The 23,841-nt window shown below is 47.4% G+C and overlaps 1 protein-coding gene across 6 annotated transcripts; it reads left to right on the top strand.

Annotated features, from left to right (window-relative positions):
• The first annotated feature begins 2,768 nt into the window (after positions 1-2,768).
• Positions 2,769-23,202, top strand: RNF14 (ring finger protein 14). Of its 6 annotated transcripts, none has more exons than XM_047778915.1 (9): positions 2,769-2,909; positions 5,846-6,026; positions 7,808-7,969; positions 9,034-9,185; positions 12,545-13,072; positions 13,919-14,147; positions 17,457-17,629; positions 18,840-18,970; positions 21,819-23,202. In XM_047778915.1, exons 3-9 carry the CDS (start codon positions 7,816-7,818, stop codon positions 21,874-21,876), a joined length of 1,425 nt encoding a protein of 474 aa, XP_047634871.1. In that variant the 5' UTR covers positions 2,769-2,909; positions 5,846-6,026; positions 7,808-7,815; the 3' UTR covers positions 21,877-23,202. The 6 variants fall into 6 exon arrangements, with proteins under 6 accessions (XP_047634871.1, XP_047634869.1, XP_047634873.1 ...); XM_047778913.1 differs by having other exon boundaries at positions 2,778-2,843; XM_047778917.1 differs by lacking the exon at positions 2,769-2,909 and adding an exon at positions 2,930-3,000.
• Positions 23,203-23,841: the final 639 nt, after the last annotated feature.

The raw sequence follows: 23,841 nt of genomic DNA on the forward strand, positions 1-23,841 counted from the left end.
CCCTAGAAAAGGCAAAAAGACAAAAAGACAAAAAAAAAAAAAAAAGAATTTCAAGATTCTAAGTCCTCTAAGCCCGAGGCCCTCCTGAGCACAGGCCCGCGTGTGCCTGCGCAGGCGGGTGGCCCATGTGAAGCCAGTGCTGTTTGGGGGGCATTAATGATCATGTAGGTTTGAGTTAGATGCCCAGTTCTGCAATTTGCTTTTCTCAAGGAAGACGTCTATGATGGGGGGGACACCGGAGCTCATTAGATTTTTAGGGGGACATTCATTTGATCGTTCTCAGGAGCAGGAAGCAACATTTCTGCATTAAGTGCTGAGAACAGAGCTTTCTATCTAAAATTTTTTTTTCTTTTTTTTTTTGTCTTTGGTCTTTTTAGGGCCGCACCTGCGGCATATGGAGTTTCCCAGGCTAGGGGTCGAATTGGAGCTACAGCTGCTGGCCTGTGCCAGAGCCACAGCCACGCCAGATCTGAGCCGCGTCTGCCACCTACACCACAGCTCACGGCAACGCTGGATCCTTCACCCACTGAGCGAGGCCAGGGATCGAACCCGCAACCTCATGGTTCCTAGTCGGATTCGTTTCCGCTGCGCCATGATGGGAACACCTAAAAATTTTTTTCTTGCGATGTAATTCACCTAAGATAAATCTTGTTTATCCATTTATCCACTGATGGGTGTTTGGATTGCTTCTATACCCCGATAGCTGCCTTGGCTATTGTGAACACTGCTGCTCTGGCATACATCTGTGTACACGTTTTTGTGGGAATGTATATTTTCAATTCTCTTAGATATATTCCTAGGACTACAATGCTGCGTCCTATTGTAAGATCCTTTCTGATGAACTGTCAAACTCTTTTCCCGAGTGGCTACATCACTTTACAATCTACACGCAAGATATTAGGGCTCCAGGAGTTCCTGTCATGGCACAATGGAAACGAATCCGATTAGGAACCATGAGGTTGCGGGTTCGACCCCTGGCCTCGCTCAGTGGGTTAAGGATCCAGCATTGCCATGGGCTGTGGTGTAGGTTGCAGATGCTTCTTGGATCTGCCGTTTCTGTGGCCCTGGCATAGGCCAGCAGCTATAGCTCTGATTGGACTCCTAGCCTGGGGCCGACCCTGTGCTGCAGGTACAGCCCTAAGAAGACAAAAGACAAATATATATATAGGTTATTATTAACTGTAGTCACCGTGGTGTGCATGACATTCCCGTGACGTATTTATTTTATAAACATAAATTAGTATCTTCACCAGTTTTCCCCACCCCCTACCCATGGCAACTACCTAACTGTTCACTGTATTTATGAGCTTGTTTTTCCTCCTCTTTATTTTTCCTTTATTAGAGCAGCCCTAATGAGTGTACAGTGGCTTCTCATGGTGGTTTTAGTTTTTATTTCCCTGATGACTAATGATGTTGAGCATTTTTTCACACGCTTACTGACCATTTGTGCATCTTCTTTAGTGAACTGTCCGTTCAAATTCTTTGCCCAATTTTAAATTGAGTTTTTGGGCTTTCTCTTGTTGATTTGTAGGAATTCTTTATATAGTCCAGATATTAAAACTTTATCAGATATATGATTAGCAAATAAATATGTTCTAGTCTATAGGTTGTCTTTGCACTTTCTTGATAGTGTTCTCTGAAGTACAAAAGTTTTAATTTTTGTTTTTTTAAGGCCACACCTGCAGCATATGGAGGTTCCCAGGCTACGGGTCAAATAACAGCTGCAGCTGCCGGTCTACACCATAGACCCAGCCACAGCAGTGTTGGATCCGAGCCACATCTGTGACCCACGCTGCAGCTTGCGGCAATGTGGAATCCTTAACCTGCTGAGCAAGGTCGGCGATTGAACCTGTATCCTTACAGATGCTATGTTGGGTGTGTAACCCACTGAGCCGCAACGGGAAATCGCAAAAGTTTTAATTTCAATGAGTCCAATTTAACTTTTTTTCTTTCGTTCTTGTGCTTTTGGTTATGTCTAAGAATCCATTGCCTCCTCCAAGTTCATGAAGATCTACTCCAATTCTAAGAGTTACTTGTTTTAGCTCTTACATTTAGGTTTTTTGATCTATTTTGAGTTATTTTTTTGCTTATAGCATGAGGTATGGGCATGTAATTTAAATTCCCACCCAGCTTCTTAATAATCACGTACCCTTTGGTAAGTCCTTGAACCTCTCTAAGTTTCAATTTTCTCGTTTGTAAGGTGGGACTAACAAATGGTACCTAAATCATAAGGTTATGGTGAAGCGATAAAGAGAAAATTTACATAAAGCACTTAGCGCAGGTCTTGAAGCATCCTAACTGCTCCATAAGCATGGGAGTTATTACTGTTATAGTACGAACAATGAGTGAATGCCTTCAGAGTGGAGGTGCCAGAAAGATGGGCAGCATTTCTGAGACTGGGATCCGGGGCGGGAGAAGAGGCTTGCTTAGTCAGCCTGGGCAGCAGAGCTGGGATTGCAACGGGAAGGTGGCCCTGGACGGATCGCTGCCTCCTGATCACCTCTAGGGATTGGTGAAAATTCGAATTCCAGGGCCCTTTCCCAGAACTACTGAAAGGAGCCCCCTCGGCACAGGACCCCAGACTCTGCATTCATGTCCGCTTCTCCAGAGGCATCCTTAAGCGAGCGGGGCCGCGGCGGGGGTGGAGGTGGTCGCGCCTGCAGCGCCGCCTTTGACCTGCGGGGGGCGGCCGAGGGGCCGGGGCGGCCACGGCGGCTGCGCAGAGCCTCTCTCCCGCCCGGGCCTGCCCAGCACGGTCCGCCCCGCTCAGCTGACAGCTCCGAAGACGGAAGAGGCGGTGCGCAGGTGGAGTCGGGCGTCTCCGGGCTGGGCCGCTCGTGGAGGTGAGCGCCCCGGCGCTCGGGTGCAGGGCGGAACTTTCGGGCCCGGCACGGCGGGGCGGTCGGAAGGTACGGTGCGGACCACGCTCCGGCGCGCGGGGCAGAGACGGGCGGCCGGGCTGGGACTGACGGGCGGCCGGGCTGGGACTGGCCGGCGGGGGTGAGCTCCGCCGACCTGGGACGGGTCGCCCGCGGCCCGGCTGAGCCTCCCGGGGCGCTGCGAGGAGGCCGGGGACGGTCCGGGCGCCGGTCCTTCCGGAGGGTCTGGACCGGCCGGCACCTGGCGCAGCGCCCACCGTGCCCGGGCGCCGGGCAGGGAGCGGGGCCGGGGCCTGCCACCCGGCGGTCGGTGAGTCGCGCCAACAACGACTCCACACGCCCGGCGGGGAGCGGCTCCGACCCTGCGGCGGCGGCGGCGGCGGCGGCGTCGGGGGCCCGCACCGCCGGGCCTGGGGGCCGGGGAGGGTTTTCCCAGGCCCGAGGGAAACCCGGCGGAGGCGGGGCTTCCCTCCCCGGTGCAGCGGTTTCCGGTTTTTGCCCGAAGTAACGTGAAACGAATTCTCTCCGTTCCGTGGCACTGGGGTTACTCTCATTCTTGTGTTACAGCTGAAAAACAGGGTGGTCTGAAGCCGGGTTCGGTTCTGTATTCGCTGTGTGACCTTGGGCCAGAAAGGACTTGAAATGCCGTTTTGTTCTGCGTAATGGAACTAGTAATAGGACTTGCTTCCTGCGGTTATGGGGAACGAACAGGAGTTAATGCATTTGTAGGGCTTAGCACAGTGCCTGACACACGGCAAGAGCTGAGTTACGTTTCTTACTGTTCTCGTGATGACCAAGCCATCCTCCTGCTTCTAGTGGGCTGTGGCCGTGCAGTCCCTGAACTTTGATTCTAGTCCCCCATTTCAGGTCCCTGTATCTCAGCCCAGTTCATTTCTTACTTTTTCTAATGTCGCATGCAAGGCACTGCTAGAAGCCGGGAATCGTATACACAGGGGCAGAAGCTTGATCCTTGCCCTTAAGGAACAGTGATAGGAGAGGCAATAGGAGAGGAAGTGCAAGTCCACAGGAGGAGCTGCAATGCAAGGTGGGAATGTGACAATGTCATAGGAAAGTTAGAGTAAAAGTTTGCTGGGTTTTTTTTGTTTTGTTTCTAGGGCTGCACTTGCGGCACATGGAGGTTCCCAGGTCTGCCACCTACACCACAGCTCACGGCAATGTCAGATCCTTAGCCCACTGAGCGAGGCCAGGGATTGAACCCGCAACCTCATGGTTCCTAGTTGGATCTATTTCCGCTGTGCCACAATCGGAACTCCTAGTTTGTTGGATTTTTAAAGACATGATGTCTGACTGGAAATTTCTACGTGGAATAGGGGCTGTGGCGGTGGGTCCTGCAGGCTGAATGGATAAATCAGAAAGAAATCGAGGTCAGCAATCTGCAGGAAGGGACTGGGGCCCGGGGTGGATCTTGAGGGGCTGCTAATGGGAAACCCTGTTTGGAGCCGAGCGTCTCAATCTTGGCCGCACAGTAGAATTAAAACTGTTGGACTCTGGTTCGGATCCTCAGTGTCGGAAAGTGAGACACGTGAACTCAGGGCGATCTCGACAAGGCTCTTTACTTCTGCAGAAGGACGCGGGTCCTCAGAAAGCACGCAGAGAAGACAAGACCCTCCCTCTTTATCCCTAAGGCAGGTGGTATACCTGTCCCCTTCCCATGAGTCAGGTCAGGGTGCACATTCTTCTGGGTTGGCTCATTGGAAACACATTGTTCCTGGGAGAAGAGGGGACGAGGGGGATGGAGAAGGGTGTGCGAGGAAGCAGGAGCAAAATGGAGTAGCCAGGACTTCCTTTGATGGAAAGGACCTATGTTAATTCTCACGGAATCACGTGGAGCTTGGCTGCGGAGATTTTAAAAAGCTGCTCCTCAGGTGATTCTCCTGTGCAGACGAGGTGGGGAACACTAACCTAAAACCACAAACTCTGAATTCATCTTCATTTATACTGTTTAAACAGGAAGAAACAAAAAGCTCAGTTATATCACCACTGTGTGCTACACTTGGTAAAGCTGTTTACAACTACATAAGCTAATGTTGGTGTTCCCGTTGTGGCGCAGTGGAAACAAATCCGACTAGTATCCAAGAGGACATGGGTTCCATCCCTGGCCTCCCTTTGTAGGTTAAGGATCCGGCGTTTCTGTGAGCCATGGTGTGGGTTGCAGATGCAGCTCGGATCCCGAGTTACTGTGGCATTAGGCTGGTAGTTTCAGCTCTGATCCTCCCCTTAGCCTGGGAACTTCCATATGCCGCAGGTAGGGCCCTACAAAGCTAAATAAATAAATAGACAGATAAATAGCTAGCTAGCTAATGTGAAAAGACTTGGTATGGTACCTCATGATAGGTGTTCAATCGATAAATTGATCCCGAATTTCGTTCTTAGCTTATTTGGGAGTCACACATCTCAGAATCTGGACGGCTACCCCTCTCCCTCCTTCCCAGTTAAGAAGCCTAGTAAAGCATTAAGAATAGAACTTAAAAAAGTTTGTGTGTGTGTGAGGACCTTTATTTTGTTTTTAAGTATCCCGCTATCATGCTTAAATTCACCTGCTGTTAATCCCTGTCAGGATTAATTCATTAGCCGCCCGAGAGGAAAAACTGAAGGGGGGCTAGGAAATGAAGGAAGAGAAGCAGAAGAGGAAAGGAAAAACAAACACAAAAGCCCCCAAGGAAGGGGTTGGTCGTGGAAGCTTGTTGGGCTGTCCTCTGATAGGACCTCAGTGTTTCTTCTCAGCTCCTCCCAGGGCTGAAAGCGTCAGATAAGAAAGGCACTCTCATCGCAGGGGACAGGCACAGTGTCCCTTCAGCGACACGGCTCACTTAGGCTGACCGGGAGAGTGGCATGTATGCAGCTATAGATGAGGATTGACTGTGTGTTTAAACAGTGTCACGGAAATTCCGAATTTAAACTTGGAGAGGGTCCTAACACCATCTTTTGTAATTTTTTTTCTGCAGATGGCAGGCTTTCTCTGGTGTTTCTAGTATGAATTTCACATCTCGGCCTTTCATCCAGCTCCAACAGTCTCAGCTCCATCATCTGGAGGACAAATGAAATTTGCATGAGTTGCAAACTCTTGAGCTGAATGAAATACGGACTGCAGTGCTAATATCCTTTTCTTCTAGTTGTTATTAACAGGTACTAACTGACCTCACACAGACTATGTCACCGTGTCTTTTTTTTTTTTTTGCCATTTCTTGGGCTGCTCCCATGGCATATGGAGGTTCCCAGGCTAGGAATCGAATCGGAGCTTTAGCCAATGGCCTACACCACTGCCACAGCAACGCAGGATCCAAGTGGCATATGCCACCTACACCACAGCTCATGGCAATGCCAGATCCTTAACCCACTGAGCGAGGCCAGGGATCGAACCCGCAACCTCATGGTTCGTAGTCGGATTTGTTATCCACTGAGCCATGATGGGAACTCCTGTCACTGTTTCTTAAACAAGGACATGGTTTAATCAGAACCATTATCTGCTGGAAAAATAAACCTTTTGAAAATGGACATTTTGAATGAATTCGTCTAAATTTTATAGTGTCATCTTTGATAATGTGAAAAAGCATGTCCTAACTTTGCTTTGTGCGTTTCAGTTTAGAAAAACTTTTCAGCCGAGAGGGAGCGTATTTGCCCCTGCCATGATTGTTGAGTATTTTAATTGACGATGATAATTTGGGGTTTGTTTTGTTAACTTTCACAGAGTCTCACTGCATATTTTTCGTGCGTTTAAATTACCTGACATGGTGGCACATCTTTTCGTTGCTGCGATTAAAAAAGCGTTGCTTCACACTTGACGTGTAGTATATTTTCACTGTTGATGTTACCTAAAATAATGATAAATCTTAAAAGTGACGTGACAGAATTTGGCGTGATTTCAGAAATGTAATGTTATTTTGCTGCTGCTTTCGTTTTCTGTCTTACATGGCGGCTGTCCCTGTTTGGAACAAGTAGTTCTTGCTTGTGGGAGGCTGTCCTGAGCATTCCAGGGTGTGTAACAGCAACCCTAAAACAGCCTACGAGAGGCCAAGAGCATCCTTTTCCCACAAGAGTTGTGACAATCAAAACCATCTCCGGGCGCAGCCAGGAATCTCCCACTGGGAGAGGGAAGAAAACCGCACCCAGCGGCACACACCCTGTCCTGGAGAATGCCCTTGCCGTTGCCCTTGCCCTTGCCCTTGCCAGAGGCACTGAGGTTGAGAGAACCTGCCCTAGAGATGCCTGTGGGTTTGAAAAATTGATTCATTTTATTTTTATTTATTTTTTGCTCTTTTTGCCTTTTCTAGGGTCGCCCCCGCGGCATAGGGAGGTTCCCAGGCGAGGGGTCTCATCGGAGCTGTAGCCGCCAGCCTAAGCCAGAGCCACAGCAACTCGGGATCCGAGCCGTGTCTGCAACCTACACCACAGCTCACAGCAACGCTGGATCCTTAACCCACTGAGCGAGGCCAGGGATCGAACCCACAACCTCCTGGTTCCTAGTCAGATTCGTTAACCACTGTGCCACAATGGGAACTCCCCAAAACATTGATTTCTTTTAAAGACGCCTATCACATATGCTTGGACTACTTTGGTGAGCAAGGCACTTGGCTAGGTGTAGTGTGATTGGTCCTTTACGATTTTTTTTTTTTGGATGGTCTTTTTTCCCCTGAATCATACCTAAGTGATAAAGTCAGCAGTCGGAGGCACCACAGCCGTCCTTTGTGAAAAAGGCTGGTGCTGTTGCAGAGCTTCTGGAACGTGAGCCCTGCCTGGCATTTTTAGTTTGACAGAGGAGTGAGAACATCGGCTGATCCTCATCAGGCGGTGGCGAGGAGCCTTCTGGGGGCGGGCTGGTGGGCGGTGGTCGTGCCCTAGACCTTTGCAGACGCTTCCTCGCCTTTCCTGTTCTTAACCGACTCGAATGCTTGTCTTCCGCTCCTCAGAAAGTTAAATGTCGTCGGAAGACCGAGAAGCTCAGGAGGATGAGTTGCTGGCCCTGGCGAGTATTTATGATGGAGATGAATTTCGAAAAGCAGAGTCTGTCCAAGGTGGAGAAACCAGGATCTATTTGGACTTGCCCCAAAATTTCAAGATATTTGTGAGCGGTCAGTTCATATTATCTTCAACAGATTTTTCTAAATAAAGGCTATTCTCAATTTCTTAGTGTACCTAAGTTATTTATCATCTTGTGTTTCAGGGCATCAGTGGTAGACGGTAGGGTTGCAGATTTAATGCCTGTTGCTGCGTTAATTGAAAACTGGGCTGGGAGGGAACAGTTTTCAATTTGATTCCGCCTTTATGACCCTGAATTGGGATATTACCCTGCATGTTTCTCGCATCCTAATAGGCTCACTAGCACTTCATCAGCTATGAGTCATTGGCTGTTAAATAGGGGTACTAAGAGAGAAAATGAAATAATGGATGTGAAAATGCTTGGAAAGATTTAAAGTACCATGGTGGTGGTGAATAATATTTGGTTGCCAGCATTTCTTCAGCCACCACACACATGTGACAATATGCTGCTACTCTGTGGTCTTTGGCTTCAGAAAAAAAATTAAAAATTGGTACTTTGGATAGAAACGTTCACACAGGACATGGATGCACACTTTCTCAGACGGTTTATACTGTAAAGGCTTTGAGTGAAGAGAGTAAATGTAATCATTTAAGATGAAACTTGGACTGCGAGAGCGTTGTGTGTTGTATCTTGCCCTCAGGTTGACTTCACTGTGTTGGCACAAATTCTCCCACCTATGATTCATGGGTAGTTGGCACATGCTGATCTAAGTAGGTCATGGCTCTTTGATGGGAATAAGCGTCCTTTTCTTTAGCCTGTGTCTTTAATCATCTACTGTAAAACAACAGCAACAGAAAACATTGTGTATAACTTGCTCCTTAGTGTCAGGAATTATGCTCAAAAGTGTATCCAAGAATAAGTTGTGTATCTTCATTTTTAATTTCATGATGCGTAGTAGATTTTTTAAGGGCTTACAAGATTTTTTTTTTTTTTTAAGGTGGTGGCTACGAAGTAAAATTAGGAAACCGAAAGGGCTTTGGGGGAGGGTTTTTGTTCCCTCAACTAAAGCGTTAAGAGTTTCTGAGCACCGCTCAACAGTCATAGACACTCAAGTGCTGATCAACTGCTCCTTTCTAACCTTTGTTTTTGGTTCAGGCAATTCAAATGAGTGTCTCCAGAATAGTGGCTTTGAACACACCATTTGCTTTCTGCCTCCACTTGTGCTGAACTTTGAGCTGCCACCAGATTATCCATCCTCCTCCCCACCTTCATTCACACTTAGTGGCAAATGGCTGTCACCAACTCAGGTTAGACCCGAAACTAATTTCTCCTCTCCATTTTTAGAAACGTAAAAAGTCCTCTTTAAGCGACGGCTACCTTGGTGATCTTGACTTCAGTGCATGAAGAACAAATGGGTTTGCTTTTGTAATTTTTTTTTTTTTTCCTCTTGCCTTCATGAATCCTAATGTGAATGCCTTGAAAATGTTTGGTGTTTCAAAAGGAATGGCACTAGTTAGAATGATTTATCCTTAAGAATTGTAGTACAAGTAATTTTAATCAAGTGTATTGTTTCTTTGCTTGCCTTGCTATTTTCCCATTTAATCTGCATTGTATTGGAGACTATAGATGCTCCTCTTTTCCCTTAAGCGTTGGTATTGCTTTTTTTTTTTTTTAAGTTTCTTATCCATTCCTTAAATGAAAGTTTTAGTTGTAATTAGGAGAAATAAAGTTGAGCTAATGTAGTTATAATGAATTGCCTGAGAACACAGAAAAGTGCTTTTGCTTTTAAAAGTCTGTGTATTTAGGACAGAATCGTAGACCGCTCTCCCCTGGGCATAAATGCACAGGACTAGAAATGTGTGTGATCCCTGCAGAGAGCCCCTGAAGGCTTGAGATCATTTCCTCCAGGTTATGCATCCTTTCTTGGTAACAACCTCACCTCTTAGTTGAGATGTAAATAGGGCTGGAAGCTAATATAACGTGTTCTGGGATAGATAACGGATCCATAGCCGCTTCTCTTGCAGACGTCTTGATGGAGATTGATAGGCTGATGTATTAAGACAAAAGCGGTCAGGGTTCCTTGAGCTCAAGGAACAGCCTGTCAGTTTTTCCTTTCAGATCAGGTAATTTTCGTTCCCCACCCCTGCTCATCACCAGCCTGATCCCCGGGTGAGAGTACTTTTGTAAAATTGGACTTATGTTTTACAAACCACATTAAGCTTTAAAAAAAAAAAAAAGAATAATCCTTGCAGGGTAAAAAGGAATCTTACCCTGCATTTTCGTATCTGTGCCAGAGGCAACCCATTCAGGACAGTGGATTCTTTGCTCAAAAGAATATCGGGGATGTTTGCCATTTAGATCCCTGAGCATTGACTGAATTATTCTTTTTTTCTTTTTTTACTGAAGTCTAGTTGACAGATTTATTTGGATAGTTACAGTCCCATTTCTGCAGCGAGCTCTCGATGTATCACTTAATGTCCTTACAAGTGCATGTGTGCCCTCCACACACACGCATGCACAAGACAAGGGCAGATGAACCACGTGTGGGGTTAGCGTTTCAGATTTTAGCCAGAGAGCATCTACTTAACGCTGGCCTTTGGGATGCAGGGAGAAGGTTGCTTGAACTTTTATGTTACACGTCTAAAATTACAGTACGGGCAGTTCCCATCGTGGCTCAGCAGTAACGAACCCAACTAGTATCCATGAGGACTCGGGTTCAATCCCTGGCCTTGCTCAGTGGGTCAAGGATCCGGTGTTGCCGTGGGTTGTGGTTTAGGTGGCTGTGGCTCTGGTGTAGGCCGGCGGCTACAGCTCTGATTGGACCCCTAGCCGGGGAACTTCTGTGTGCCACAGGTGCATCCCAAAAAAGCAAATAAATAAATAAAAGTAAAATTACAGTAGGATTCTCCATCAAATAAGTTTTTGTCCGTGCAGTTGGCATTTTGGTTGGTCTCCTGTTCCTTCTTGGTTCGGTTTCTTGTGTGTTACCAGACCCTGATTCCTTGGTGAAAGCACCGAATCCTAACCACCGGGCCACCAGGGAACTCCCCGAAGTCCTTGGCGTTGTAAATTTCACCTGTGGATAGTGAAGTTGAGGCGTGGACCTGCCTCTCACTGGACTGGGTTGGCAGACAGCAGTGGGTCTCGTTTTCTAGTGCTTTTCGTTATTTTTCTTCCAGTATGTGTGCACGGTCTCTCTGCTGCTCTTCTCTTTCTGCCTTCCTAGCTCCTCGGGTTTATGTCGACCCCAGATGCCTCTTTTGAGAAGGGCCTGGAGAGGAAAAGAGGATGCAGGAGAAGGGCTTCTGCGTGGGACTCGGTGGCCCGCAGCCCTCACAGCCTCCCTTTGAGTGTTTATTAGAGTTTACAGATCCCAGCAAGTTTCCGGTTGATCGGATAAGCACATTCATGCAAGTGTAGAGAAGCCTTCGCTGTCCGATCCTGAACGAGTCAGTATGGGTTTAAGCGTGTGCGTGTGCGGGCTTCAGTGACCAGCACGGCTTGACGCAGCATGAGGACGAGAGAATGGGCACCTATTTCACTTGGTATTTAAATGTACGAGTTTATTTGCATCTGGAAGGCGTATTTTTTGGATGTTTACCTGAAAAGAAAAGCTGCTTATGACTCCTGAGCTCTCCTTACTGATATTTTACGTTTGTAATGGAAGAGCTTCTTATATTTGCTTTTCGAAGTGAACAGACCAGTTTTAAGGGGGAAGTGTTGAAATAATTTCAACTTTGGTTGCTGAGGAAACCTGAGCTTTCCCTGGTGCAGCCAGATCGTGTTGAGGGCTTGTAATCAGGCCCAGGTTTGTGGGTCTGCCGTCGCCTGTGAGCCAGGGCTGGGGCAAGCCCGGTTGCTCAGTGAAACTCTCTGTCAGTCCGAAGAATGAGGACTCTGAGGTTAGATTCTGTTAGCGATGCTTTCCCGTGAGTTGGACTAAAAAAGTTAATTTTAAAACTGGGATGGCATTTTTAAACCCGTATGTTTGCAATCATTATTGCAGGGTATCTACAGGGCCAGGACGCCAGAAGAATAGAAATTGTTCATTTTAGAACTAGATCCCTTTTCCTACATGAAATAGACAGCAATACTTAAAGCGAAGAAAAACAGAGCAGAAAAAGTCCTCCAGTTCATTGGCTCAGATGTAAACTGAATTCTGCATCTGGTGGCGTCTTGCCATTTCTCTTGTTTTCATAGTCCTTTATTTACTTATTTGTTTACTTATTTTTGGCTTTTTAGGCCCACACCTGTGGCATATGGAAGTTCCCGGGCTAAGGGGCAAATCAGAGCTGTAGCTGCGACCTACACTGCAGCTCACGGCACCGCCGGATCCTGAACCCACTGAGCGAGGCCAGGGATCGAACCCGCGTCCTCATGGATCCTAGTCGGGTTCGTGAACCCTGACCCACGACGGGAACTCCCCATGGTGCTTCTTTTAGCTTCCGGCCTTGTGTTCTCCTGTGCTAACTTGTGTTGCTAACTAGTTTTAAGAAGCGCTCCGATGAGAGTGCTGGTGCGGTTTTGCAGCACAGTTTTATCACAGCAGGAAAAACGTGTTAGGAAGGGGAAAGGCCCAACCTAAAACGGTTTCAGGGGAGGTCAGGAGTTCACATCGTCACCACCATCTCTCCAAGCTCACCAGCGTTCTCGTGTCCTCTCCTAGCTGTCTGCTCTCTGCAAGCACTTAGACAACCTGTGGGAAGAGCACCGCGGCAGCGTGGTCCTGTTTGCCTGGATGCAGTTTCTCAAGGAAGAGACCTTGGCCTACCTGGATATCGTCTCTCCCTTCGAGCTCAGGCTGGGTTCTCAGAAAAAAGTGCAGAGAAGGGCGACTCAGGCCTCTTCCAGCCCCGAGCTAGATTTCGGAGGAGCTGCTGCCTTTGACCTAGACCAAGAGGAAGCTGTGGACGAGAGAGCCGTGCAGGATGTGGAGTCCTTGTCCAGTCTGATCCAGGAGATCTTGGACTTTGATCAAGCTCAGCAGATAAAATGCTTTAACAGTAAATTGTTCCTGTGCAATATCTGTTTCTGTGAGAAGCTGGGGAGCGAATGCATGTACTTCTTGGAGTGCAGGCATGTGTACTGCAAAGCCTGTCTCAAGGACTACTTTGAGATCCAGATCAGAGATGGCCAAGTTCAGTGCCTCAACTGCCCAGAACCCAAGTGCCCTTCAGTGGCCACTCCTGGTCAGGTAACTCTCTTCTGTGCTGCCAGCTGCCCCCTCAGTCTCTGTCACCAAGGGAGACGTCCTCTCAGCGCCGTCCTTGGTAGGGCCTGGGGCCAGCCCGTGCTGTTTTTTCCGTGTGTTCCTCAAGCGTGCTGCGGACTTCCTTCCCAGCTTACACTACAGCTACAGCTGTAGACGCTGCCTCTGCTGGCTTCGGAATGGGAGGCCCCTGGCAGGGACGAGCATTAAGAAACCAAAGTCATTTTGGTGATTTGTTTTGTCCATCTGCCAGGTAGGGGAACTACTACCTTGTTTTGTGTGAGTTTGGATCCGAGGGCATGGACAGCCAAGTGTTTGCAGACTTAAACGTAACAACAGCCTGCTTGAGAGTTCCCGCTGTGGCCCAGTGGGTTAGAGATCCAGCGGTGTCTCTCTGGGAGCGAGGGTTCAGGCCCTGGCTCAGTGCAGTGAGTTAAGGATCTGGTGTTGCCACAGCTGTGGAGTAGGTCGAACCTGTAGCTTGGATTCAGTCTCTGGCCCAGGACCTTCCATATGCCACCGGTGCCGCCAAAAAAAAAAAGAAAAAAAAAAGAAAAAAAGTATATATATATATATATTTTTTTCAGCTTTATTAAGGCGTAAATATACCCATTTAAAGTGTACAGTTTGCTTGGTTTTGACGGATGTGTAGACACATGTAACCCCCATCTCAGTCAGGGTACAGACTTCCCATCCTTGCCTTGGTTTTGAGGTGAGATAGAGGGTTTTGATCTACGTGCATCTGGCTTATACCAGCATCCTAAGGATCTCTTCAGGGTCAGAACTGGTTGGGACATCATCAGACCTGTGACGCTGCGTGTTTTCCTCCAGGTCAAAGAGCTGGTGGACGCCGAGTTATTTGCCCGCTACGACCGCCTTCTCCTCCAGTCCACCCTGGACCTGATGGCAGATGTGGTGTACTGCCCCCGCCCGTGCTGCCAGCTGCCTGTGATGCAGGAGCCTGGCTGCACAATGGGCATCTGCTCGAGCTGTAATTTCGCCTTCTGTACCCTCTGCAGATTGACCTACCATGGGGTCTCTCCGTGTAAGGTGACTGCAGGTGAGCCGTGGCTGCGGGCACTCAGTCTCCCAGTGCAAACAGCCTTATCGCTTCCGTCCTTGAATTTGGAAGTGTCTGTTCAACAGATGGTTTTGTGTCAGCTACTGTCCTAGATTCTGGGGATGGAGTACAGCAGGGACCAAATGCCCTTTGTGGAACTTTCCTTCTCATGGGGGAGATAGGCAGACAAAACAGACAAGAATATTAGATGGCAGTGAATACTGAAGAGGGAAAAATAAATAAGCCAGGGGCAGGACGTGAAATGTCCGAAGGGAAAGGGGCTTGGGATTTTATTGAGAAACACCAAGCGAGGCCTTGCTGGCAGCGTGGTTTGAGTGAAGGCTTGAAGGAGGTGAGGCGACAGGCCCTGTCGGGGGTGCATGCCGGGGACGGAGTGGCCAGGGAATTTCTGTCTGTGCATGTAGAATACTGCGGATCCTGGAGGGCAGACACGGAGCACCTCAGTGGTCTGTTTCCACGGTGCACACGTGTGCTCGGCCGTCACGTGCTTTCTCCGTGAGCCCGGGGAGGCCTCGGGATCTTCCCCAGCGCAGCGCTTCAGAAGGCCACCCTCTGCGGAGGTGGGCGCAGAGAGGGCACCCTGTTAGCCGCTTCTGCTGTAGATGAAGATGGAGAGGTCAGGCCCCTGACACCAGTTTAACTAGACTTTGGGGACTTAGCCTTCCTCAGACCAGCAGGGATGATGGCCATAGCTGCTTCATGAGGTTACTGTGAGGTCGAAGTGACCTGTCGTCGTGCCACTCAGACTTGGTAGGGTTGTTACACTGGCCTGTGACACGATCAGTGCAGAAATTGAGAGTCAGGGTTTGAAACTGTAATGGCGATTTCCCAGAGTAATTTTATGTCGGTCAAATCTGATAAAAATTTAGGCTTAGGTTTTTTGTCTCTTTACTCTCATTTTTTAAGTTATTCATTTGATTCTGTTTAGCAAAAGTATTGGTCCTTGACATAGTGGGAGAAAAAAACTGGTCCTTCACCATAGTTTGAGAAGGGGCTGATGCATGTCAAACGCAAAATGATAACTTTTTTTTTTTTTTTTTGCTTTTTTGGGGCCGAACCTGAGGCACATGAAGGTTCTCAGGCTAGGGGTCAAATCAGAGCTATAGCCGCCGACCTACACCACAGCCACAACAACGTCAGATCCAAGCCAAATCTGCAACCTACACCACAGCTCACGGCAATGCCGGGTCCTTAACCCACTGAGCAAGGCCAGGAATTGAACCCGCAACCTCATGGTCCCTAGTCGGGTTCGTTTCCACTGCACCACGACGGGAACTCCCAAAGTGGCAACTATTCATGTCGGTGTTGCTGTAGTCACCAGTTATTAGCAGTGTCATTATCTCCTAGAGAGTCCCCGGAAGGGAAATGAGTGAATACGGTACTTGCAGGTGCTTGGAGCAGAGCGTCAGGGTTACGGGCAGAGGGGCTGGAGAGCTCAGCGGGGTGAAATAGAAGCCTGGGCTTCGCCTCTGTAGCCTCGTCCCTGAGGGGCTGCAGTGCAGTTCGGGGGTTTAACAGTGCTCGGGGGTGGGGGAGACCCCAGATAGCGGCGGGGCTCCGGCGCAGTTAGAGATCTCCTCTGGCTCTGTGTGTTAGATGTTGCCGCAGAAGATGTGTGATTTACTACTTGTTTTATTCTTTTGAGAGCATCAGGGTGATACCTTTTGTCCTTGAGACGTCTAGGACCACAAAAACGCTTTGAGTGAGTGGAGGGGCTCAAAAATGGCGGGATAAAAACGTACATGTCTCCTGCATCTGCATCGCAGTGATAGAACCTGGGAGAGAAGCCACCGAGAAAGGCTTCTCAGCCGAAGGAAAAGTGCAGGTAGCACTTGCCCCAGAGGATGTTCGCTGCATGAAAAGGGAGACAGGCCTCTAAACTCTATGGAGAAAGCAAACTAATAAATAACTTAGCTGGAACATTCTTGAGAGAGGTCTTTAAGTCATTGTGTTGAACCATTAAAGTAATAGAATTGTGAGCAAAAGCTTTTGTCTGCCAGTGAGGCTTGGGGAAAGGCTGCCTGTTGGGTTGGAGGTGAGTGCTGAAGCGGTAGGAACCCGCTTGAAGAGTTTTAAGGGGCCAGCTTGGCAGGAGGACCTTTGCAGTGCCTGTGGGTGGTGAGTTTCCTTCACTGGCTGTTTTAATATAAAGTCTTCCGCAGCTGGTCTTTGCCCTTGAGCCAAAGGTGCTGGTGCTGGCATTGGGAGGCCTTGTTATTATCAAGTGGTGCCTGTTTCAACCTTTGTGTCATTCACATAAGTTAATCTTTGACTGTGTACCAGTAGTTGCACAAACATAGCAACGTTAATAACTCAAAATCTCAGGGAAGAGATTATTCTTCTGTCACCCTTATTACCAAGTCCAGGTTTTCTGCTTGGAAGATTCCTCTCTGTTCTCTGTCATTTGTGCATGGGTGACTTTTATCTAGTTGCAACCTAAATAGGTTTTTCTCCTGGATTCCTTGGTGAGTATCTTGTTTTATTTTATTTTATTTTGTTGTATTTTTGTCTTTTTCTAGGGCTGCGCCTGAGGCATATGGAAGTGCCCAGGCTAGGGGTCTAATCGGAGTTGTAGCCGCCAGCCTACGCCAGAGCCACAGCAGTGTCAGACCCAAGCCTCATCTTTGACCTACACCCCAGCTCACAGCAACGCTGATCCTTAACCCACTGAGTGAGGCCAGGGATCAAACCTGCAACCTCATGGTTCTTAGTTGAATTCGTTAACCACTGAGCCACGACGGGAACTCGGGAATATTTTATTTATTTGTTTTTAGGGCCGCACCTGCAGCATATGGAGATTCCCAGGCTAGGGGTCAAATTGGAGCTGCAGCTGCCTGTCTACGCCACAGCCACAGCAACACCAGATCCAAGCCGTGTCTGCCAGCTACACTGCGGCTCACGGCAGTGCCGGCTGGATCCTTAACCCAGTGAGCAGGGCCAGGGATTGAACCTGCCCCTTCCCAGATACTAGTCGGGTTCGTTTCCTCTGAGCCACAATGGGAACTCCTGTAACTAGTATTTTGAGTTATAATCATCCTAATTATAAGTTTTAATAACGAAATATTTTGTCATTAAGTAGTTTTCTCACACATAATGATTCCCTAGACACTTAATTTGTTTGCCGTTGTTACATGCACCCCTGTGCCTCTGACTTGACTTTGGGTCACTTCCTTATGATAAAGTCCCAGGTTAGCATTGCTGAGTGGTCAAAGGTCATGGCCGTCTTTAATGGTTTTTAATCTGCATTACAAAGTTGTATAAAAGTTAACTTTCCATTTCACTTTCTAGAGAAATTAATAGACTTACGAAATGAGTACCTGCAAGCAGATGAGACCAATAAAAGGTTTTTGGAGCAGAGGTATGGTAAGCGGGTGATTCAGAAGGCCCTGGAAGAGATGGAGAGCAAGGAGTGGCTAGAAAAGAACTCCAAGAGCTGCCCATGCTGCGGGACTCCCATAGAGGTACGGTCTGGGGGCAGACCTGGAGGCAGAGCTCCTTGCCAGGCTGTTACGATTCCCTCGCGAAGTCTTTGGACTTAGTTTTATGACTAATGAAGACGACACATGTTGGGTATTTGTTAAGCCTCCTTACCTGGCGGATGCAGATTTGTTACTCAGGGCTGTTATTGACCTTAACTGTGTGTGGACGTCCCTGTGCAAAGTGCTTTCACATGGCGGCAGCGGTGCTCGCATTAAATCCACTTCAAAATCAAGTGGGTTGTGAGGAGCCACACTAGAGCTGCAACCAACTCTGAATTCATCTGTGCGATTAAAAAAAAAAAAAAAAAAAATCAGGAGTTCCCGTGGTGGCACAGTGGTTCACGTATCCGACTAGGAACCATGAGGTTGTGGGTTCAGTCCCTGGCCTTGCTCAGTGGGTTAAGGATCCGGCGTGGCCGTGAGCTGTAGTGTGGGTCGGATCCCGCGTTGCTGTGGCTCTGGTGAAGGCCGGCGGCTACAGCTCCGATTCGACCCCTTGCCTGGGAACCTCCATATGCCGCGGGAGCAGCCCTAGAAAAGGCAAAAAGACCAAAAAAATAAATTAATTAAAAAAAAAAATCAAGCCTCATTTCTCAGAACTATTTCTCCTGGAATTTAGCATACGTGTTTAACAAGTACCTGCTTAGGAAAGAGCGACATCTTGAGTCAAAATAGACAGATACATCTATTGCTTCTTCATAAAACCCAAATGTCTTCTACGTTTAATTCTCCTGTTCCAAGCCGTTATATGTGAACTGACCCCGATGGTCAGTTACTCCATTAAGGAAACTGGCCTTCTGTTTAACCACTTCTGACACACCTCAGCTCTGTGATAGCGTGGGGGACTTGGTACCAAATGCTCATTTAGATTTACGTAAAAAGTTTAAAATCCTACATCCTAAATGCAGACATTTTAATGTTAATGTAACTCCATTTCACTTATGCATGTTTGGTTTGTATTTTCTGTTTACCAGAAGAGATTCTGCGAAGTCTCTAGTTGTAGAGACACCTGCTGTGTGTTTTCTATATTTCACCTGTAATGCAAAGAATTAGGCTTTAGTAGTTATCTGTGTGTTCCCTGCATATCTCAACCCTACCGTAGACAAGGCCGGATGGAATCATTCTGGCATGTGCCTTTCTCTTCTGCTTTTACAGCCTTGATATTTTTTTCTCTTTCTGTCTCTCCCACCAGAAACTAGACGGCTGTAACAAGATGACATGTACGGGCTGTATGCAGTACTTCTGCTGGATTTGCATGGGTTCCCTCTCTAGAGCAAACCCTTACAAACATTTCACTGATCCTGCCTCCCCGTGTTTTAACCGGTACGTATACACAGAATCCCTAGGCTCAGAAGCAGTTTTTGGTACTCGATTTGCAGACCTCAAGTCCAGTAAGTTTGATTTAAGTACTTCTCTTTTTTAGAAAATACTTGTGTGTGTTTTCCCCCATCCATGAATTTTATTAAAAATGAGTTTTGTGGAGTTCCCGCTGTGGTACAGCTGGTTAAGGATCTGGCCTTGTCTCTGCAGCAGCTTGGGTTTCAGGTTCAGCCTCCGGCCCCGTGCAGTGAGTCAAAGGATCTGGTGTTGCGGCAGCTGTGGCACAGGTCGCAGCTGTGGTTCAGATCCGATCCCTGGCCCGCAAACTTGTACATGCCACGGATGCAGCCACAAAAAGGTTTTTGATGCAAATATACTATCTGGAAATTTTATTTCTAATTATCTTCAACTTTTTATAGTGAAAAATTTTAAACATACACAAGAGTTGAAAGAATAGAACGGGGATTAGTGGGATATCTTCCACCAAAATGAGCAACTGATAATATTTGGCTGTGTTTGTTTTTAAATTTATTGCTGAGCTGCTCAACCCAAGTTGGATATATGATGCTTCTTCTCTATATACTTCCGCACGTTGTTACCAAGATAAGCCTTCTCCATAACAGCACTACTTCAAAAAGTTTAACAAATAATAGTAAAATATTTAAAACTACTCAGTTTCACCTAAAAATATCTTTTTTAAAATTTTTATTTATTTATTTTGTTGTCTTTTGTCCTTTTAGGGCCGCTCCCGCGGCATATGGAGGTTCCCAGGCTAGGGGTCTAATTGGAGCTGTAGCTGCCGGCCTCCGCCAGAGCCACAGCAACGCAGGATCCGAGCCGCGTCTGCGACCTACACCACAGCTCACAGTAACGCCAGATCCTTAACCCACTGAGTAAGGCCAGGGATTGAACCTGCAACCTCATGGTTCCCAGTCGGATTCCATTACGCTGCACCATGACGGGAACTCCTATCTTTTAAAAAAAAAAATTTTTTTTTTCCGATTTCACATATTTTATTATTTCTGAACCTCCTGGTTTAATCCTTTGTGACTGAGCAATTTCAAGTTCAGTTTTTTTTTTTAATCATCACAACCCAATTTTATAGCATTTCCATCCCAAACCCCCAGTGCATCCCCCCATCCCCACCCTGTCTTGTTTGGAAACTGTAAGTTTGTCAAAGTCTGTGAGTCAGTATCTGTTCTGCAAAGAAGTTTGTTGTGTCCTTTTTTTTATTTATTTATTTTTTTTATTCTTTTTTGTCTTTTTGCTATTTCTTTGGGCTGCTCCCTCGGCATATGGAGGTTCCCAGGCTAGGGGTCAAATCGGAGCTGTAGCCGCCGGCCTACGCCAGAGCCACAGCAACGCAGGATCCAAGCCGCGTCTGCAACCTACACCACAGCTCACAGCAACGCCGGATTGTTAACCCACTGAGCAAGGGCAGGGACCGAACCCGCAACCTCATGGTTCCTAGTCGGATTCGTTAACCACTTCGCCACGACGGGAACTCCAGTTGTGTCCTTTTTTTAGATTCCACATGTCAGTGAGAGCATTGGATGTTGGTGTCACCTAAAAATATCTTTTAAAGCTGTTTTATTCTGCAAGGATCTAATTGAGTTGAGTCATTTTATTTGGTTCTTTCTCGTTAGTTTTTTTTTGGTGGGGGGGGCTGCCCTGTGCCACGTGGAGTTTCTAGGTCAGGGATCAGATCGGAGCCACAGTTGCAACCTGCGCCGCAGATGTGGTAACACTGGGTCCTTAACCCACTGTACTGGGCATTGAACCTGCCTCCCAGCGCGCCAGAGATGCCACCAATCCTATTGCACCATAGCAGGAAATCTGTCTTTTATTTTGTTATTATTTTTTTTTAGTTTCTTAATAAACAAAAGTTTACCCCCTTTTGTTTGTTTTTGCATGTGTGGAGAGGAGCGCTGCCTTTTTGCAGAGACCGACCGGGCTGTGGTCCTGTGTAACCCCTTGCCTTTCGGGGTTTTTGGTTCTCCATGGTGTCTTTTAGTTTGTTTCTCTATCCTCTCTATTTCCTGCAAGGTGGAAGTTAGACTAACATTTGGCTAGATTTAGAGTAACATGCGTGACAAGAATCCTTCATGTTGTGTCACGTTGGGTCCATGGGGTCAGGCTGTCTCACTGTCAGTGTGACACTCCGTTCTGTCATTTGCTCCGCTGTCAAGCTAAGTTTTCTTTTTTGTTCTTGGTGTGGAACTGTAAGGTGATTTCCTTGGCACAAGGTGACTATCCTTGTCTCCTGCAGCTCCATTCTCAGCATCACTTGATAGTCTTGGTTCACAGGCAGCTGTGGAGGAGCTACAGTCATTGGCGTGATCCAATCACACTTTGAAAGAACCAGCCCTGCCCATGAACCATTGGACATACGGTGTTGAAAATTGCATAAATTTTCAGCAACACGAGGGAAAGCAAGCGAGTTGGCAGGTGGAACATTCTGCACATGGAGGGTGTGAGGATGGAGCGAACGGAGGGATTGGCACCGCGGAGAGCGCTTTCCAAGCTCAGCTTCTCGAGCGCTGGACTTGCCCGGGGCTGGCTTCTGCCGCGTACGGCACACACGGCGTGTCGGATGTGTGATGCCCGTCTCCCATGGTTGTTTATCCTTGGCCCAAGGGAGTTGTCTGAATCCCAGAAGGGCTGTTGGTAGTGACTCGAAGGCAGCTCGTTCAGAGGGACCCGTATGTGAGCCCTTGATACAGTTGGGAGAGGGGGAAGAGTTACACAGATGTCATCAGCAGAGGGCGGAAAGTGTGTTTGAGGACAGGAGAGACATTTGTATTCCGTGTCCGTCAGGTGTATTAAAGTGCCTCTTACTTTATGCTTCCAGGTTGTTCCATGCTGTGGATGTTAACGGAGATGTTTGGGAAGATGAGGCCGAAGACTAGCGAACACCTGCTGCTCCAGCGATGGCAGTGGAATGGTTTGCCCTAACTCGGCAGGATTTTTCGGGTACCATCGATGTAGAAGATATGGAAGAACAAGGTCTATGTTTTCATGTGATACTACTGATTTAGCACATTCAGACATGTTTCATTGTAACATAATTGAGGAACTCTTAAGCCAAAGGTTTGGAAAATATTAAATATTACAGTGTGCCCGAAGCTTGAATAGTGAAAAATTAAATATTTATTTTCCTTCCCCAAGCTTAGGTCAGGAGACAGAGGTCAAGATTTAAACTCGCAGACCTTTTTATCTCTGGGAAGCCTCCCTCTAAGACATTCCTGGGGAGCTCCCTCAGTCCTGCTCCTTACAGCCGGGGCGGGTAGAGCCTTATTAAAATTGTACCGAGAGCCTGGACTCGCTCCACACTACATTCCCTCCAGCCCGAAGTTTTGCAAAGTCACTTTTCTTCAGAGGAAGCCCTTTACTCCAGAACTGATTGGATGGCCCAGTGTCATTTGGATCGACTGCTTTTCAGAATGGAAATCTACAGATAATTCAGATTTTTTTTTTTTGATACCACAGACACTGTGGGTCACTTGATATATTTATTAATGCTGTATAGTCCACCGGTTTTGAGCCACGTCTTGAACGTATCGATACTGGCTCAGAAGCACTTCCACCCCATTCAGCCTCGCTGTTTCTTCTGGGCTGTAGAGCCTGGATTCAGAGCAACTTGTCTTTGCTACCTTGGGTCCTGCCTTCTCTCCATTGACCTCAGCCTGCCTTTCATTGGTAAGGACAATGTTAATATTAGCTCCAGCAGCTCATAGTTTTATTTCCTCTGCTGGGAAAGGAGAAAGTCTAATACGTTCCCACCTGAACAAGCTGAACTCTGTATATGCTTTTTGAACACGATAGCACCAGAGCTCCAGTGCTAACCTTCTGCATTCTTTTTAAAGGGCTTCTCTAATGAGCTGTGGACGTTTGTCTTCCTCTCCTCGTTTTATTTTGCACCAGCAGTGTTCCAGGGGTCATTTGGGCTTGATACCTAGAGCCGTGTTTCCGGGTTTTGTTGGCTTTTTGCAAAATTCTTCCCTTCGGGTTTGGTGAGTGTCTTGGCAGCAGAGTAAGGTGGGGGAAGAAAGGCCAGGGGATTCAGCTGCAGCCGTGCACATGCTCTTTTCTCCTGCCCGGTCATTGAAAAGTAGGGATCATCTGAAACCTTTTTATGTGTGTGTTATCCAAAGACTGCGGACTGTTTCTGGATTGTCAATAAGGATGCTTAATCTTAAAAATAAAAATGATTTAAAAATGGTCTTATAATTAGAGCAGAGTTGCTGCTGTGTGTTCTGTCACTAAGACAATGGATGACATTTAAAGGCTGTATAGCGTATAACACATCTTCTCAGAGTGAGCTGAAGAAGTCATGAAACTGCCTCCTCTTCTGGCTGGGCTTGGGACTGACCTTAGATTTTAGGGTCCATGTTTTGTTTAAACCACATGGATTTCAAATCAGCACATTTCATGGAAGGTCTGAAGCTGGCTTTAAGAGTAAGTTGAAGATGAGACATGGAAGTTAAAACAACTACTTATACACAATGTCCTCGAAAAGCGGGACTCTTCTCAGGGACTGGATTTGAGTTTATCTCAAGTCGTTCACTAGCAGCCGCTCAGAAGTTCTGTGGTTCATGGGCTGGTGGATGTTTGCTTAAGGTTCTTTTATTTTAGGGTTCTGCGCATGATGTTGATGATGCAGCGGAGGTAGGAAAGAGGCCTCAGTTTTGTGCAAGAAATGGGAGCGTGCTTCTCTGTAGCCTGAAGAAACATGCCAGGTGCTTGTTAGTGTCCAAGACTGGCTGTGTCCGCCTTCCTTGGGTGCGGCGTCTTCCCCCTCAGGTTTCCCAGAGGCAGTAGATCTTGTAGAGTCTCCCTTGGGAGGCATGAGCTATGAGCTAATTTTAGGATGG

The sequence above is a fragment of the Phacochoerus africanus genome, chromosome 4 (genome assembly GCF_016906955.1).
Source record: "Phacochoerus africanus isolate WHEZ1 chromosome 4, ROS_Pafr_v1, whole genome shotgun sequence".
NCBI classification, from domain to species: Eukaryota; Metazoa; Chordata; class Mammalia; order Artiodactyla; family Suidae; genus Phacochoerus; species Phacochoerus africanus.

Bases quoted from the DNA above. Each gene is read 5' to 3' on its own strand.
- RNF14 (XM_047778915.1), top strand. From the start codon at position 7,816: ATGTCGTCGGAAGACCGAGAAGCTCAGGAGGATGAGTTGCTGGCCCTG. The intron at 17,630-18,839 runs GTACGGTCTGGG...CTCTCCCACCAG, and splicing joins GCTGCGGGACTCCCATAGAG to AAACTAGACGGCTGTAACAA. The intron at 18,971-21,818 runs GTACGTATACAC...TTATGCTTCCAG, and splicing joins GCCTCCCCGTGTTTTAACCG to GTTGTTCCATGCTGTGGATG.